At 47.0% G+C, this 15011-nt stretch overlaps 1 protein-coding gene across 2 annotated transcripts; it reads right to left on the bottom strand.

Annotated features, from left to right (window-relative positions):
- Nucleotides 1–1013: 1013 nt before the first annotated feature.
- On the bottom strand, nt 1014–15003 carry TADA1 (transcriptional adaptor 1). Of its 2 annotated transcripts, XM_009099983.4 has the most exons (8): nt 14871–15003; nt 14520–14611; nt 13405–13470; nt 6889–6986; nt 4545–4754; nt 3367–3518; nt 2346–2508; nt 1014–1457 (listed from the first exon to the last, which is right to left on the bottom strand). In XM_009099983.4, exons 1-8 carry the CDS (start codon nt 14942–14944, stop codon nt 1305–1307), a joined length of 1008 nt encoding a protein of 335 aa, XP_009098231.1. In that variant the 5' UTR covers nt 14945–15003; the 3' UTR covers nt 1014–1304. The 2 variants fall into 2 exon arrangements, with proteins under 2 accessions (XP_009098231.1, XP_018780706.1); XM_018925161.3 differs by lacking the exon at nt 13405–13470.
- Nucleotides 15004–15011: the final 8 nt, after the last annotated feature.

Here is a 15011-nt window from a genome sequence, read left to right on the forward strand (position 1 = left end):
CATCCTGCCAGGCCCTGCTGCAGTTCTGTGTCCTTGCCTTTCCCAGTTTCTTCATAATCCTAAAGTGATCTTCTCATGAAGAGAGTCACCAATACCTATCCAGACACTGCCTCTTGCTATGCCTGACTCCACAGCTCATCCCAAAGGGGATGCAGGAAAGCCAGGAACACAGGGACAGCTGCACAGCCCCTTGTTACAATGCTGGTGCAACATGAACAGTCACAGGGGTCAGGAAAGGAAGTTATAAAAACAGTAACTGGAAGAAACATCGGGGATCAACACCCTCCTCAGTCCTGAGGGTACAGCAGAGAGGAAAACTTCACAAGAAATATGACAAGTCTCCCATCCAAATACCTTCCAAGTAGGAAAACCAGAACGAAGTGGAACCATGAACTTCCTCCTTCATATTCCCCCAGAAGAAGCTGTTTCAATTCCATTAATCTGGAGGCAGAGTAAGTGAGTCACTTCAGCAGGTACCTTCATGTTTGAGGTCAAACCCAGGCCATGTCGTAATTAAGACACTTTAATGGAATTCTCTTGTTATGATAGGCAAGTTCCTAGAGCTGACTCAGGAATACAGCAGAGCACCTGAAACCCACAAGATGGAATTTCTCCTTTTACACAGTGATCTGCACATCTCCCGTGTGGAGAGGTGTGGCTCCCTAATTTCATAATGGAGTAATACAAGGCTGCATATTTTTACAAGGAAGTGAGAGGAGAGATTTGTTCATGCTGCAAATCCAAGGAGTCTTTAACACCAAGACAATTCCCTTTTGTCATAGTTTTGTTTTGTCACAGTTTCTAATCAGAAGTTCCCCTGGCAGAAGAGGAACATCAGCTAACAGAATTGCTCATCTGCACAAGAGCCCACCCCATGACCAGTTAATGAAAAGGATCCCACCAACAGAAGCTGGACAAGGCTTCTGGAGTCTGAGCTCAGGAGGGAAACTACCTGAGAGGTGAGGGCAAGGAGACAGATTCTCCATGCTCACAAAAGAAGACAAGAGCACACCTTATTTAAAACCAACTCTTTCCACTCTCACATTTATTTTTCCTAAAAACAGTCCTTGCAAATGTCTCTTGTTTCTCTTTCCCAATTCAGTGGCATTGCTGCAAGTCCTCCACAGCACATGACTCTGGGGAAGCAGAGAAGTGTCCCACAACTCAGTCCCATTTCCATAGGAAAAGCTGACTCATAAATCACATCATCCTGGAGATGCTGACACAGGTTTGTAAGGAGCACCTGAATGCCAAGTCCCAGGAGCAGGCTGGAGCCACCTGAGGGCTGGCAGGGCTGCCCAGCTCTAGCAGAGCAGGAGGCCTTCCTTCATGGCCAGGCGCTGCCGGTGGATCTTGTCCTGCTGCAGCTCCTCGTGGTTGGGGTGCCAGAGTTTCATGACAATCCTCTCAATGTTCAGAGCATAGACTGTGTGTGCAGGGATCACTTCTTTGTGCACCTGAAAAGGCATGGTGGGAAACAAGCTGCACACTTCCATACACATTTACCTGTGTTATCAGGGAATAACCTCCCTCTACCACAGGGGCCAGCTCTGCAGGGTGGGAACAAAGGGAGAGCTCACAGGGAGAGCTGCTCCCTGCCAGCACAGCACCACCACCTCTTACACCACTTGCTAAGGAAATAGTAATTTTGCTCTTGGGGTGGCAATCAATAATTGATCATCAAAACCATAGAAATAACAATTCTGACAAAACATGAGATGAACGCTTGATTACAGCTCTGTGGTCTGTATCCACAGCTGTCAGACAAAATCCCAAGGCCTGTTCACGACAACACAAATCATCAAGGGGGAATTTCTAACAACTAATTTTAAACACTCAATGTAGGCAATGCCCCCACAACTGCCAGAGAGGGAGGGAACCACAGCCTTACACTGCCAATGAAAATTCACCCAGCTGACCTTAAATGCCTCCCCAGGGCTGGGGTGATCACAGCTAACCCACTGCAGTGCCCTGCATGCAAGGACTAAGCATTCCTCTAAATACCCAGGTGGAACATGAGGAGTAAGAAGGGACATGCCAGGTTAGATATTTTGCTGCAGCACTGTCAACATATATCAGAACTGAGTTGGACAGAATCACTGCAGAATCACCCATCTTGCACAGCTGTGAGACAGGGATTTCCTCATCAACTCCGTAACCAAGGGGATCAGAACAGGCATTAAACCAGCAGTTAACAGTGGGAACAAATTAAAGCCAAAGAAGGAAAGAGACTATGGGAAGAAAAAACAAATCCCCCTCCATGCACGTAAACCACACCTAAGACTGGCAGCTGGCACCCAGGACAGCGCTGCCTGTGACACGAAGGTGTGACATGATCAGCTTACCTGCAGTGCCTCAAAGAGGTCGTACATGTTGACTGGAGGCAGGGATGCTGGCAGGGTGTCCCCAGAGCAGGCCAGGAGCAGGGCTGCCTGCTGCTCAGCATCATCAGGAGCGGGCGGGGGGGCCAGGCTCTGACCTGCCGAGGGCGTGGTGCTGCTTGGGGGGCTGGGGGCAGAGCAGGCAGAAAACATCCCAGTCACAAACCAGCACCAGCTGTGGCTGTCAGACAGCAGGAGCCTTGCTGTTCTGCACCACCTGATGTGGTACATAAAATTATTTCAGCTCTAATAAAAATTTATTTTAAATTCCAGTTTAACAAGGAGTGTGGACTGATCCTCAACATGTTCCAGCCCTGCTTAAACAGTCTCGGTTGTGCAACTTTTTGTTACTTGCAGCCAATAGTTTCTATCCAGCAAAAAATTAAGGCACACACAACATTAAGCTGGAACACTGGCCATTAGGCAGAGTTGTTTGTAGTGCTACAATCAAATCTTCAAACACCCACGACCTCCTGTCAACTGCTAGAAGCTGCCACAGACAAACAAAACTTCCTTCTCATACACAAACGCTGCCAGATGCACCGCACAAACTCTTTGACACAGACTCCAAACCGAAGGACCTCAAAGCCCTGCTAACTGGAAAGATGTGCCACAGAACCATAAACACATTTGCATGCAGGAAATGACAGGATAGCAGTGTCCTGCGGGTCCTCACTGACATTTTAATCCTATGGCACAGCAGCCGTGCCTCCACAAAGGCAGAGCATTGCTGTTTCCAAAAAGCAGTAATGAACTGCTGGACAAGCAGAGGTAAGGGAGAGAGAGGTAACACTGTCCCTTCAGTCTAGTGCTGGGAAATCTCCATATTCTCACTCCCTGTTTCGCTGTACAATCCTCCATACCAATGCCTTCCTAGCTGGTAAAAGCAAGACACTATCAACACACATACAAGATACAACTGAGCCACGGAGTAATTCCAAGACTCGCAAAATCCATGTACATCAGTGTGCTGCCAGCTCCTTACCACTCAATTAAGTTGTTATAAGCAACAACACTGTTCTTCAGATATGGCTGAGGGTTGACATTGCTTCCAAAGGCATACTTGAAATGCCCATCCCTCAGACGATAGGCTTTCCTCCTGGATATCACAGAGGTCAGAATATCCTTAAGGTGGTTCTGCAAGGAAAACCAATCCTGTGACATGTGTTGATACATTCACTCACAGACAGAACGGCCTCAACAAATGGCAAGATAGAAGCAGTGCTGCTTCTTTAGGTCCACAGGGACCTAAAGATGGAAGGGAACCAAATCTGGACAAGCTACAGGAGGTTTTCATTATCCAGCCCTGGATACAGAGAACATGGCACTTTGTGAGTGACATAAGCATCAGCTGTGAACTATACTTTATACGTGATGTCCTGCTTCAAATGTCAAGGGGGTGTCTTCAGTGCTAGGAAATTCCCAACCTCTGATTAAGGTTAAGATTTCATAACTGACACTGGATGTTACACTTGAACTGAAATACACACCCTGAAATGACAGTGAAAAGCCCCTCACTCATCGTCTTCATTTGCCTGAATAGTGCTGGAGAAGGAACTGTCTGAAAAAAACAGACAACTTCTTAATTTGGCCTCACTCCAGAGGGGAACTCATGTTGGCCTCCACATGCTGAGTGCAGAAAACCATTCACGCATCAGTGTGTGAATGGTTTTCTGCACGAATCATTCACGCTCCAAGCAGTGGCTGTGTCATTCCTGGGATCTGTACAATGATGCACAACCAGTGGCCAGACCAAACTAAGACTTCACCTGGATCAGGTATCACCTGATCATGTCCCTTCATGGCCAGGCCAGACACTGAGCCTGTAACAGATTGCTTTTTATAGAACTAGTCAAACTGGTGTTCCCATTCTGTCCCTGCTTTTAAGTGACAGGAATAGCATTTTCCACAACAGCTACTTCAGCATGCCTAGGGTACTGTGCAAGTACATGAAAACTAATGCTTGCAGGCAGAAGTGCAAGACTTTACATCCAGGGCATGAGTTTCTCCATTCTCACTTTACTCTGGGGGCAAAAGGGCAATTGGAGAACAATCAGAGCAGCAGGTTTCCACCCCATGCAGGGGGACAATGCCCCAGACTGCACACAGAGCCTTTTGCTGCTGGTGTCATGAGACCACTGCAGCCCCCCAGCCCAGCCTCACCTCCACAGCATAAACAACAGCTGTCACTGCCTCCTCGGTGACATTGTCCAGCCCATGCTCATAGGCAGTGACAATCATCCTTCCTTCCAGCTGGCCACGTGTTGGGAGCATCATGGTGTGAGAGCACAGCTTCAAATCATCATCCTCCTGAGGATCCTTTGCCACAAACTGCTGGGCTCCTGACAGTGGGTTCTGAGGCTGGAACCGGTGCTGTCAGGAACACAACATTAAAGCATAAGATAACACTCATTGAGACCCTTTGGTTCATCATGGGGACATCCCTCCTCCAGTCAGAGAATATGCACCTATAAAAAAATCCCCAAAAAATCCTCCCCAATGGCTTGTGACTGAAGAAATTGGTAAGTCAGTGTTGGTATCCTTTCACTGGACTTGTCCAGTAGCACCCCAAACCACCTGAACCTTGGGTATCCACAACACACTGCAGCAAGAAATTCTACACACCACATGAAGACTCACCTGCTCTGGTCTGCTCTGTACCTCCCCACCTGCTAGATTTGTTTGATTCTCCTGGGAATCTCAAATGCAGTCAGTGACTGCCCTTTTTCTCTCCTTTCACACCACCCAGGCCAGTGACTGGACTTTCACATCTCTCAGAAACCTTCTTTGTTGAAGAGTTCTCATGTATTTAGTAATTCCTTGTACAGAAGGGTGTATTTTTACTTACTATCTGTACAGCTAGCCTCCAGATTAAAACTCATGATCCTAAATTTGTGTGATTGATTCTTACATTTTTCTAATGCTGTGAACTTGGCCCAATTCCAGCACTAATTTCGTACTCCAGTCTCCCTGTGTACTTTCACTGCTCTAAGCAGAGCTGTGTTACAGAATAGCCACTGAGATGGAACATGACTATTTTTCAGAACTGACTCAGTAATTTAGCAAAAATACTCATCACAGAAGAGGAATTCATACTAGGAGGTGGCATTTCCCAGGCCGTAAGTATTCCAGCACAAATCCTTGGCTGCACTGTCTCTCAAGCTCTGAGTGCCTGTGATGGCTCCTCAGTCCCCAGATAAAGGGGGGAACAAAGCAAATGGAAATTGTTGATCCTTGAGCCCAGCCATGCGTTTGGCTCAGCCCTAACCCACAAGGAAACAGACTCAACACATTCCCTCTACTTTCCAGTGGCTGTAGAATGGAGATTGCTGCAAGGCTCTTATGGGGCACCAGGACAAACACACTTTAAATATGAACAATGACTATGCAGCAAAGTGGATTTCTCACATCTTAGTTTCAGGGGAGAAAGGGGGGCTGCTTTAGTCAAAGGACAGTGTGGCATTTAACTCAGAGTGAAAAACCAATCCACCCACTGGTGATGTGAAAGCAGGTTTCCCTCCCCATAATTCTAAAGATTTATGCTTTCATTACAGGAAACTCACATGCCTGGAAAAAAAGACCTTCAAAATGTAAGCAACTCTCAAGAGGAATGTGGTTTGGGAGAGCAAAAGCCAACTGGAATGGACTTGTGGTCATTCACAACTGTTATTCTGACCAGTGAGGGAAACATTATGAAATACCAAGGCACTTCCAAGTTCACACTACTCAGGAATTCCACCAGTACCAGAAAAGCCCATTAATCGTAACGTGCACTTCAGATAGTGCTTACTGCCAAGCATTCTTGAACATGTGTACAAACACACACTAGAAATCTGGTGTGTCCTAGGGGTAGGGAGTAAATCAAATTCTAAGACTTCCACTACATCACAACTTGCTTCTCCAACTCTCATCTACTTGCAACTGAACTGTAGAGTTACAGTGAAGTTTTAATACAGGCAAGGTAACACAGTCTGAATTGAGAACATCACAATACAGGTTGCAGCTGTGAGCACTGCAAATTAATTTGACAATTCCTAAATACAAGGAGCCTTCAGCTGGACTTGCATTCCTTTGGAACACTAGTCTCTGAAGCACACACTGAGTGCCTTATCATGGTCCCTAGAAGGGCAGTATGCACCTTATCAAGCCCTGTCTGTTGAAGAGCGTGCCTCATCCCAAATCTCTGTCACATCAGGCCCCTGCACACTGGTCTGGCAGCACAGAAACAAGTGCAGAGCAGGGGTGTGACAGTGCTGGGTGGATGTACAGAGCCTCTGCTGCAAAGTGAACCGGATCTTGCACGTTCCTGTGCCACCTACCAGAAAATAGCACCTTTAAAAGGCATTCTCAGCTCTGAAGCAACTTGACCTTCTGAAAACCTTACACGCAGGATCTCGCTTCTAACACTTTGAGAGTTAGTCAGAGAATTCTATCTGACTGCCTGAATAAACAGTAAATCACTTGTTTTAAGAATTTGGCAGGTGTAAAGAAAACCACAGACACTTACATCGAACTTTTGGCGAACTGAAGAAATCTTTTTCTTCCCTTTGGGTTTTCCAGGTTTAGTTGCAGAGCCACCTGGCCATGGCAGAGATCCAGCACCTTCTACAAATTGAAAGGAAAAAGAAACCAAAACAAACTAACCAACAAACAGGCAACAAAAAATAAACCAAAAAACACAAAACACCCACTCGGTGTTGCTGTTTAGGGCCAGGATGAAACCCTTAACATCTGGCCACCTGTTAAGCCTCAACCCAAAATCAACAGCCATAGCAAAGAGGGAAGAACACCTTTGGTAGCCCCTCCCTTCCTTTGTCAGCCCCTCGCTACTTTGACTCACTCACAACACCCATGACTTATGCAGCAGTTTCTGTCCACACACCACACAAAACCCATAGTGGAAGGAGAGAGATAAGCACAGCCTGTAAGAAAATCCAAGAGGAAGGAACAAGCTGTTTGTTCCATCAGGAAAGTAAGAGCTCACCTGGAGCTCTTACCTGGAGGTGGGTTCTCCTCTCACCCACTCCTGGATCAGGTCAGATGTTAAACCATCTGAATTGAGCAGCCTGACTCCCCAGTTCTTCTGCTTCAGCAAGACTTGTCATGGATAATTATTAAACATCACTACATCAAGCTGATTGTTTTGTTACACTGAAGAGAAGGAGAGGGGGGAAGAACTGCAAAGGCCACTAAGCCCAGGAGCAGATGTCACTAATGTGACCAGTGAGCAAACAGCTGAAAAAGAGGTTCCTGTTTAATACCAATAAGTAAATATATTTAGTGTATTATCAGCTCAAAAGTCCACTGAATGCTGTCTGACAGCTACCCCTACAGCAGGCCAAACCACATCCTGATAATCACACAGCTCTTGGCAAGGACAGCCTAGCAAATTTCCTGCTGACAGGCTTACAGCATCTGTGAGCAATTAATTCCTTCAGGAATATTGACTTAGGACAGCACTGCATTGGAAGTGTGTGTGCTTGCTGGCAGGGAAGAAGTGCAACTCAGACACTGGACAGCCCTCTCGTGGCTACAGAGCAGCCTGTGCTGTGTGCCTCCAGCACCCTCCTCCCCCAGCCTGGCCCTGCAAGTAAGCATCCTCTTCCTTTGGAGCACAGCCTGCCCTCAGGGAGCTTGGACAGCTCGACTCTGAAGGCACTTCAGCTGCCCCCAAAGCAGAGGCTGGAGCTCTGCTGCCTGGCAGCTCTGACAGCACAGCGATGTCTTGGACATTCCCTGGCCTCACCTCAGCCAGAATTTGCCATTTCCTCTAGAGACAAGAAGTGACAGCAGCCTTTCCACATCTCACCACCCACAGCCTGGCTAGCCCCACTGAGCACTGACCAACACCCAGCTGTGGTTCTCTCCTGCTCTCACAGTTCTCACCAGCTTCACACCAATCTCTGGGTTTATCTCTGGCTGTCCCAGACATATGTCCACAGATTAACTATGCTTAATCTGTTGTAATTGAGAATCTGTATGGTTAATTTGCTGTAGTCAGGAACTCAAACACAATTATACCACAGCCCTTGTAAGGAATGAGGCTGGCTAGAAGTCCTTGGCTATGGGGAGCTTCCCACACTCAGATGGAGCACAAGCACCATGTCCTCTGCTATAGGAAAAAAACCCAAAAATCTAACAAGATCAGGCTCAGCTGAAGGATTCAGGTGAAGTTTTTGAATGGTCAGCTGCTAAGAAGGGATTAGAAACAACCTACACACACACAGATGGGACACTTTCCCTATATTAAAAAAAGTTGACCAAGAAGTTTAGTTACATCCTATTAGAGAGATGGAAACCCATAGCCTACAAACCCTGTTGTCAAAATCCACTGGTCAATTTAAGAAATTAAAAGATAATAAATAAAACCTCCCCAAAAACTGTAAGGCTGGTGTCACTGCTCATCAATACATTACAGGAGAGGCCCTAATTATGGAGCATAGGAAACCACTGTGGAGAACCACATCAGGTCTCACACAGCTCCTTCACAGCCTCATTTGTGACCAAAGAAAGTGCAATGAATGGAGATGGAAATTGCAAACACTCTTTTCTCTGACAATGTTCTACAGAGATAACAGGTTACAGTTAAGTCTGAATTTTTAAAATACCTTTTTTAAGAAAAATAATACAGTAGGTTTTAAATTAAATGGCAACTATATTTATAGGCTTTGACAGTAGATCTGAAAGACGCAACTTAATTGAATTGCAACGTGCACATTTAACAAGAACTTAGCCAAACTCAGCTTAAAGCAAGGAAAAGGTGAGATACAATCTCCTATTCCCCACTCTAATGAGCCCATAGCACAATTTTGGTTCCTTTTCCAGGTTTTCATATCACCAAGCCTGACTTGCACTAGATGAAGAAAGCAGAATTTCCCTCTAGCATTCTAAGAAACCAGTACTTGCCTTCCTGGCCACAAATGACAAGGCTGGGGTGGCTCAGACATGAAACTTCAGAGATGAATGCAGCTTTTATTTAATCTTGATAGCAAAGGAATCAGACCTTGACAAGCCACAGCTGCTGCTCTGCCTTCAAAGATCAGCAAGAGATAGAAATCTTTTTCTAGGAGCTGCCACATCTTTGCATGGCACCATCATGATGACACCAGCCAGTCCAGACAGAGCCGGTCAGGTTTGCCTGACATGCTACATGAGGAAAGGACAAAGATGCAGAGAAAGTCACCACAGAAGGAAGCAGACAGAGAGAAAACACACATTTCCCACACCTGTTTTCCTGATCTTCAGTTTGGAGGGGGTTGTTTGTTTTAATCTTCTTGTGAGAATAAGGGTTTTGTCAGCTATTCCGTTGATATCCGACTGATACACTGCCGACTCTCCTCTGCCAAAAACTCACACTCCCATTTTCTTACTTTTCCTCCCTTCTTAGCACTCTGGAGAGAAGCAAACACAAGCAACCTGAGCCAATATCACAGCCGAGAGCCCTCTAAGCAAAGCCTGGACAAACCTGAGTAAATAAAATACTCCTGTTATTCCACAGGAGTTCTAATTCACTGAACCATCTCTTAATTGGCTTCAGACCACAATTAAATAAATTAAATCATTACATCACTAACTCAAGTGTTTGCAATTCTCTCAGTTTTATTGCTAACATTTAGCTAAGAAGGGAAGGAACAGTTCAAACAAGATACACATTAACTCAAGAGACCTTGCTACCCCGAGTGCTTGCAACCGTCCAACAAACAAGGTCAGCTTAGTAAGCAAGTCCATGCAAGGTTAAGAAAGGATTTAAACCAGAGTCCCTCTTGATGGAATTTTTTGGGGAAGTAAAAATCCCAGTGTGCTGGTCTGGGGAGAAAGAGGGTTAATTTCTTTCATGGTAGTTGCCACAGGACTATGCTTTGGATGTGTGCCAAGAACCATGTTGGTGACACAGGGATGTTTTCATTCCTGCAGAGCACAGCACCAAGGGATTTTTTGCTCCTCACCCCATCCTACCAGCTAGGAGCCTGGCAGTGCACAAGGACTTGGGAGAGGACACAGCCAGGAGAGCTGACCCTAAATGGCCACCCTTCACATCAGAACAGACAACACACCTCCCTGCCTCTGCACCACCCAGCCCTAAATGCCCCAAGCCAGAGAGGCTGTGCAACTGGGATTTCAAGTTGTTTGGGTGACCGACAACCTGAGCAGATGAGAGGGGGAAATGCAAAGCATCCTCAAAAAGGGTGACATTCACCAAGTGCTCCCTAAATCCCAGGTGGAACCACTTAGTACTAGAGGCAGCAAAGCTGGGACCAGATGGGTTTGTTTGCATGTTCAACATATACTATAATCACTCCTGAAAAATACCTTCCCCAAGGGTTCTTATTCCAACACAGTACAGCATCAAGTATAACTTGACCACATGGTTACTTCCCCCGACTCTCACAAGAAGGTGGAAAGTACATCAGTAACCCTCATGATGGCGTGGCAAGTGCCTCAAAAACACTTCTTTAAAGTTACTTATTTCCATGAATCATCAAGTAAACACCTTCTACCCAAAAGACAGTGGTAGAGACAAAAGCCTGTTAGCTTTCCATTCTTACATGGAGGGGGAAAAAAAAAGAGAGAGAGAGAAAACCAAACCACAACAAAAAAACTAGCAGGTGTCAGACTGGCATCTAGGGGAAGAAAGAGAAATTTAGATGTTAAAAGCTAGTATTCTACTGATACTGCATTTTCCTGGGCTTGTATGTACAACCCTACAGCACACACAGATGACAGGGAGATCTTGCCTGTAAGAAATCTCCCAGTCAGTGGGCCAGAAAGAGGAACCTCAGCACAAAGCAGCTCCCAGATCACTGGGAGACTGCACTGATCTGTGGACAGCACAGCTGAGCTGCTAGAAGGGACTAGCAGAAAGCACTGCTAGCTCCAGAGCACCAAACCACATCTTTAAGACCACACACCCAAGATTAAACTGACTTTTTTCAGGCTGGCTTATGCAGTCTGTGGACACAGAGCCAGCCAAACCTTGCCTGAAAGCCCTGGAGGTGACCAGCACTGGTGGCCAGCTGGCTCACCACCACATGCAGCCACTGACCTGCTGAACCACTACAAGCAGGCTCCTTCCAGGGCTCTGAAGAGAGCAGCTGCCATGGAACAAGAGAAAACGACCTCCAGGGACTTGAAATTAAAGCAGGTCAGGCAGGAAATAAGGAGCATATGGAAAACACCTGTGGAGCAGCACCCTGCTCTGTGCTGGGGCTCCCACCTTTAACACAATCCTAAACAGCCTTGGAAAGAGACACCTGGGAGAATGAGAGAGTAGAAATCCATTTTGGTTTAAGTGAAATGTATATCTTTAAGTTAAGTCTGTAGCTTGCAAACATAGCTGTTTAGTCTGACTCGCAAAAAAAACCCCAAACCTATGCTTGAAGAAACTGCTTCAGCCGAAAGACAGAGATAAGGGAGAGCCCCTTAAACTCTGAAACAAACAAAAAACTGCTGCAAAAGACACAGCAGGATGACCCAAAAGTTCTTTCTGTACTTTCTAATAAAAACCCTAGCTACAACTATAACGCAAAATCAGTGAAATAAATATTTATGAACCTGGTATGAAATTCCATGCATATAAGTTAGTAAGGAAAATAAAAAGAAATCTAAAGTTACCAGAAGTATGCATGTCATTTTAAAAAGAACAATCCCCACATGCGTCCAGCACTGTAATAAACATACCAGCTTTACAACTTTCACAGAAGTTGTAGAGTTTGTTTGCTGAGGAAACCTGAGCAGACAGCTGCACACCACGACTAAGTGGCATAAAGAGAGTGGATACAGACACAAATGACATTCAGAACAGCTGAGCCCAGAGTGTGCACACAGGAATAACAAACCCCAACCTCAGCCACATGGCAAGAGGCTCTAGGCTGACCACTGCCTCTGAGAAGCAAGCCCTCTGAGCTGTGGACTGCACCCCAACACTCACAGCAGCTCACTGCTGAGCTCAGAGAACAGGCACCGCCTCCCTCCCCTCCTCATTTAGACTCAGCTGCTCCAGGTGATCATCAGGGGAATCACTGTTCCTGTGCAGTCTCTTTATAATCCAGCTGTAATTAAAGTTAAAAGCAAGGAGCAGCAGATTTAGACATGAACCTTCTGATTTACACAAGTCCAGCTCCCTAAACGGAACAAGTATAGGACACTCAAGGTGTTTTTGCAGTTCAATCAGGAGCAAACAAAGCAAGTTTGGAGGTGGGGGCAATCAACATTTAATTAGCACAGCTAGTAGAGCTAAGGACCAGCTCCAACACAAATACCCATGGGCATCCATGAATTTTGCAGGCATTATTTCCTCTAGCTACAACAGGCACCTCAGTAACAGGTATTCTCTCCAAAAACTCATCTCTCAGGTCTTGGCCCACGTGAGCTGTAACAATTTTCTCTCCCTTCCTACACAGCAGTTCCATATCTTGAACTGCAGCTCAGTTGCCCTTGCTCCCACATCTCTGGGTGGGGAGCTCTTTTGGAGACCAAACAAAACACACCTACAACCTGAGGACAGCCATTCTAGACACTCACAAAGGTAAAATGTAACTCTAGATGCTCACAAAGGTAAAATGTTAACTATCTGCAGATGACTGGGTTAATAGGTCATAGCTCAACCAAGGCTCCTGTAAGTAAGCACTTTTCTATCAGATATGTACTTGAAGTTGAGTCAGGAATGCTCAGCTCTCCACAATGACCAGGAACAAAGTTCAGAGGCAAGGGAAAGAGGTAAGCAAAGCACATCAAAGAGAAGGCTGCATCTGCCTTGACCCTTCAGCTCCCAGCAGACACCAGCCCAGGGATCAAACCAGATTATCACAGGCAGCAATCCAGCATCAGCCTCTAACCGAGCACGTACAGCTAAACCATAGAAGCACCTCTGCTGAAACATTATTTTGCCTCATTTTTACCTGTGGCAAAAACCCCCATGAATATTAAGGCTGAGGCCACTGGGGTACTGTGCACACACCCCCCATGACACAAGTGGCAGTTACAGTGTTACACCAAGTGCTTAATGAGGCTTCTCAGGACTCACCTGGGGCAGAAACCAAGATCTGGCACCGGGTGAGAATAGCCAGGAGGAAGTCATTATGAGAATGGACTGTGCAGAGAAAGAGAGAGCTCATTAGTAGCCCATCAGTGCCCAGAGGCACCCCCTCAAAGCCATCCTAAAGCTGCTCCCTAAGCTTTCCCACTGTTGTGTTCTCCCCACCTGCTCAGTCGATTTTTATTTTAAGTTTTTTAGAGAGTTTTCTTCTACTGGCTGAGCATCTATTACTGTGACAACAACACAGAGGATACTAGACACAGCACAGAAACAATGAGGTCACTTCTCAGTATTACACACACAGTGTATTACAGCTGCTTGACAAGTCTGGTGTATTCAGCCAGAGGAGCAGCTGTCCCTTCTTGCCAGGCAAGCACCCCACTGCAGTGCTTTTGGTTTTGCTACAAAATACACCAAAATGAGAACCACAAAGATGAAGTCAGCTCAAACAGGTTCTAACAAAACAGAACTTCATTGCAGAGGTTTTCTGCAACATAGGGTTAATGTGCACAGGAGAAAGTGAAAACAACTTCGGAGAGTTCCAGGATCCTCTTTGGAGTCTAAGCACCAAAAAAACTCCCTGCCCTTCCCTACAGGGATCACCAACTTGGAAGCCAGGAGCCCCCACAATGAGCTCAGCAGCACCCACCCATGTCTGCAGACACTCAGAGAAGCAAGGACCGAGGAATCTCACCCTTCAGCACCCCACCTGCCAGTCCCAAGGGCCAGGAAGGACCTGCCTGCTGCAAATGCACCCCGGTGAACCCAGGGCTCCCTCCCCTGCTCCAGCTACAGCCAAAGGGAAAGGGCAGAACAGACTGCATCTCCACAGTGACATTAAAAAATGGCCTTTTGGTTGCTCGAGCAGCACGTTTTACATTTTTAGCACATTTACACAACGCCAAATTGTTTGTCGGTGCCGGGTTACACAAGGACTTCCCCAATGCAGGCCAGGGCAGCTCCCACCATTTTAACACCATCGCTGCCGGAGCCCTGGCCGCTGCTACTTCCCTCACAAGCACTTCCCCCGTTCGGGAAACACGGCGGAGCCTGGAGGAGCTTCCCGGGCAACGCAGGGAAGCGAACCCCGCGTGTTCCTTTACCATTGTCTTGCGTGAGAAGCCTGCGCGCTTCCAGGTCAAACTCTTCCTTGCTGATCTTCTGCTTGAACCAGAGCTTCAGGTTGGCCCAGTACCTCGGGAAGAGCAGGGAACCACAGAATCAATACGGTTGGAAAAGACCTCCGAGACGATCGGGTCCAACCTCTCAACACCCCCGTGTCAAGCAGACCTTGGCTCTTTCCCCGAGCCACTCCGCTGAGGGAGGGGAGCAGAAGCGCTGCTCCCAACCACAGCGGCAGCGCCGAGGCTCTGCACGGACGCGGCAAAACGCGAGGGGCCGGGAGGGTCGCGCAGCGTCCAGCCCCGCTCCCCCCGCTCCCCGAGGGCACTCACTGCTTCACGTTCTCGCCCAGCGCCTCGCTCAGGCTCTTCTTGGCCGCCTCCAGCTCGCTCACGTAAGTCGCCATTGCGGCCGCGTCGCCTCAGCCCGTCACGTGCCCGCGCTCACGTGCCCGCGCAGAGGGAGGCGGCGGC

Source organism: Serinus canaria, chromosome 8 (genome assembly GCF_022539315.1).
Source record: "Serinus canaria isolate serCan28SL12 chromosome 8, serCan2020, whole genome shotgun sequence".
Lineage (NCBI taxonomy): Eukaryota > Metazoa > Chordata > Aves > Passeriformes > Fringillidae > Serinus > Serinus canaria.

Coding starts and splice junctions, on each gene's coding strand:
- TADA1 (XM_009099983.4), bottom strand. CDS start 14,944: ATGGCGACTTACGTGAGCGAGCTGGAGGCGGCCAAGAAGAGCCTGAGC. Junction 6,987..13,404: donor GATCTTGGTTTCTGCCCCAG/GTGAGTCCTGAG, acceptor TTCAATTTGTAG/AAGGTGCTGGATCTCTGCCA. Junction 3,519..4,544: donor CTGTTGTTTATGCTGTGGAG/GTGAGGCTGGGC, acceptor TTTTCCTTGCAG/AACCACCTTAAGGATATTCT.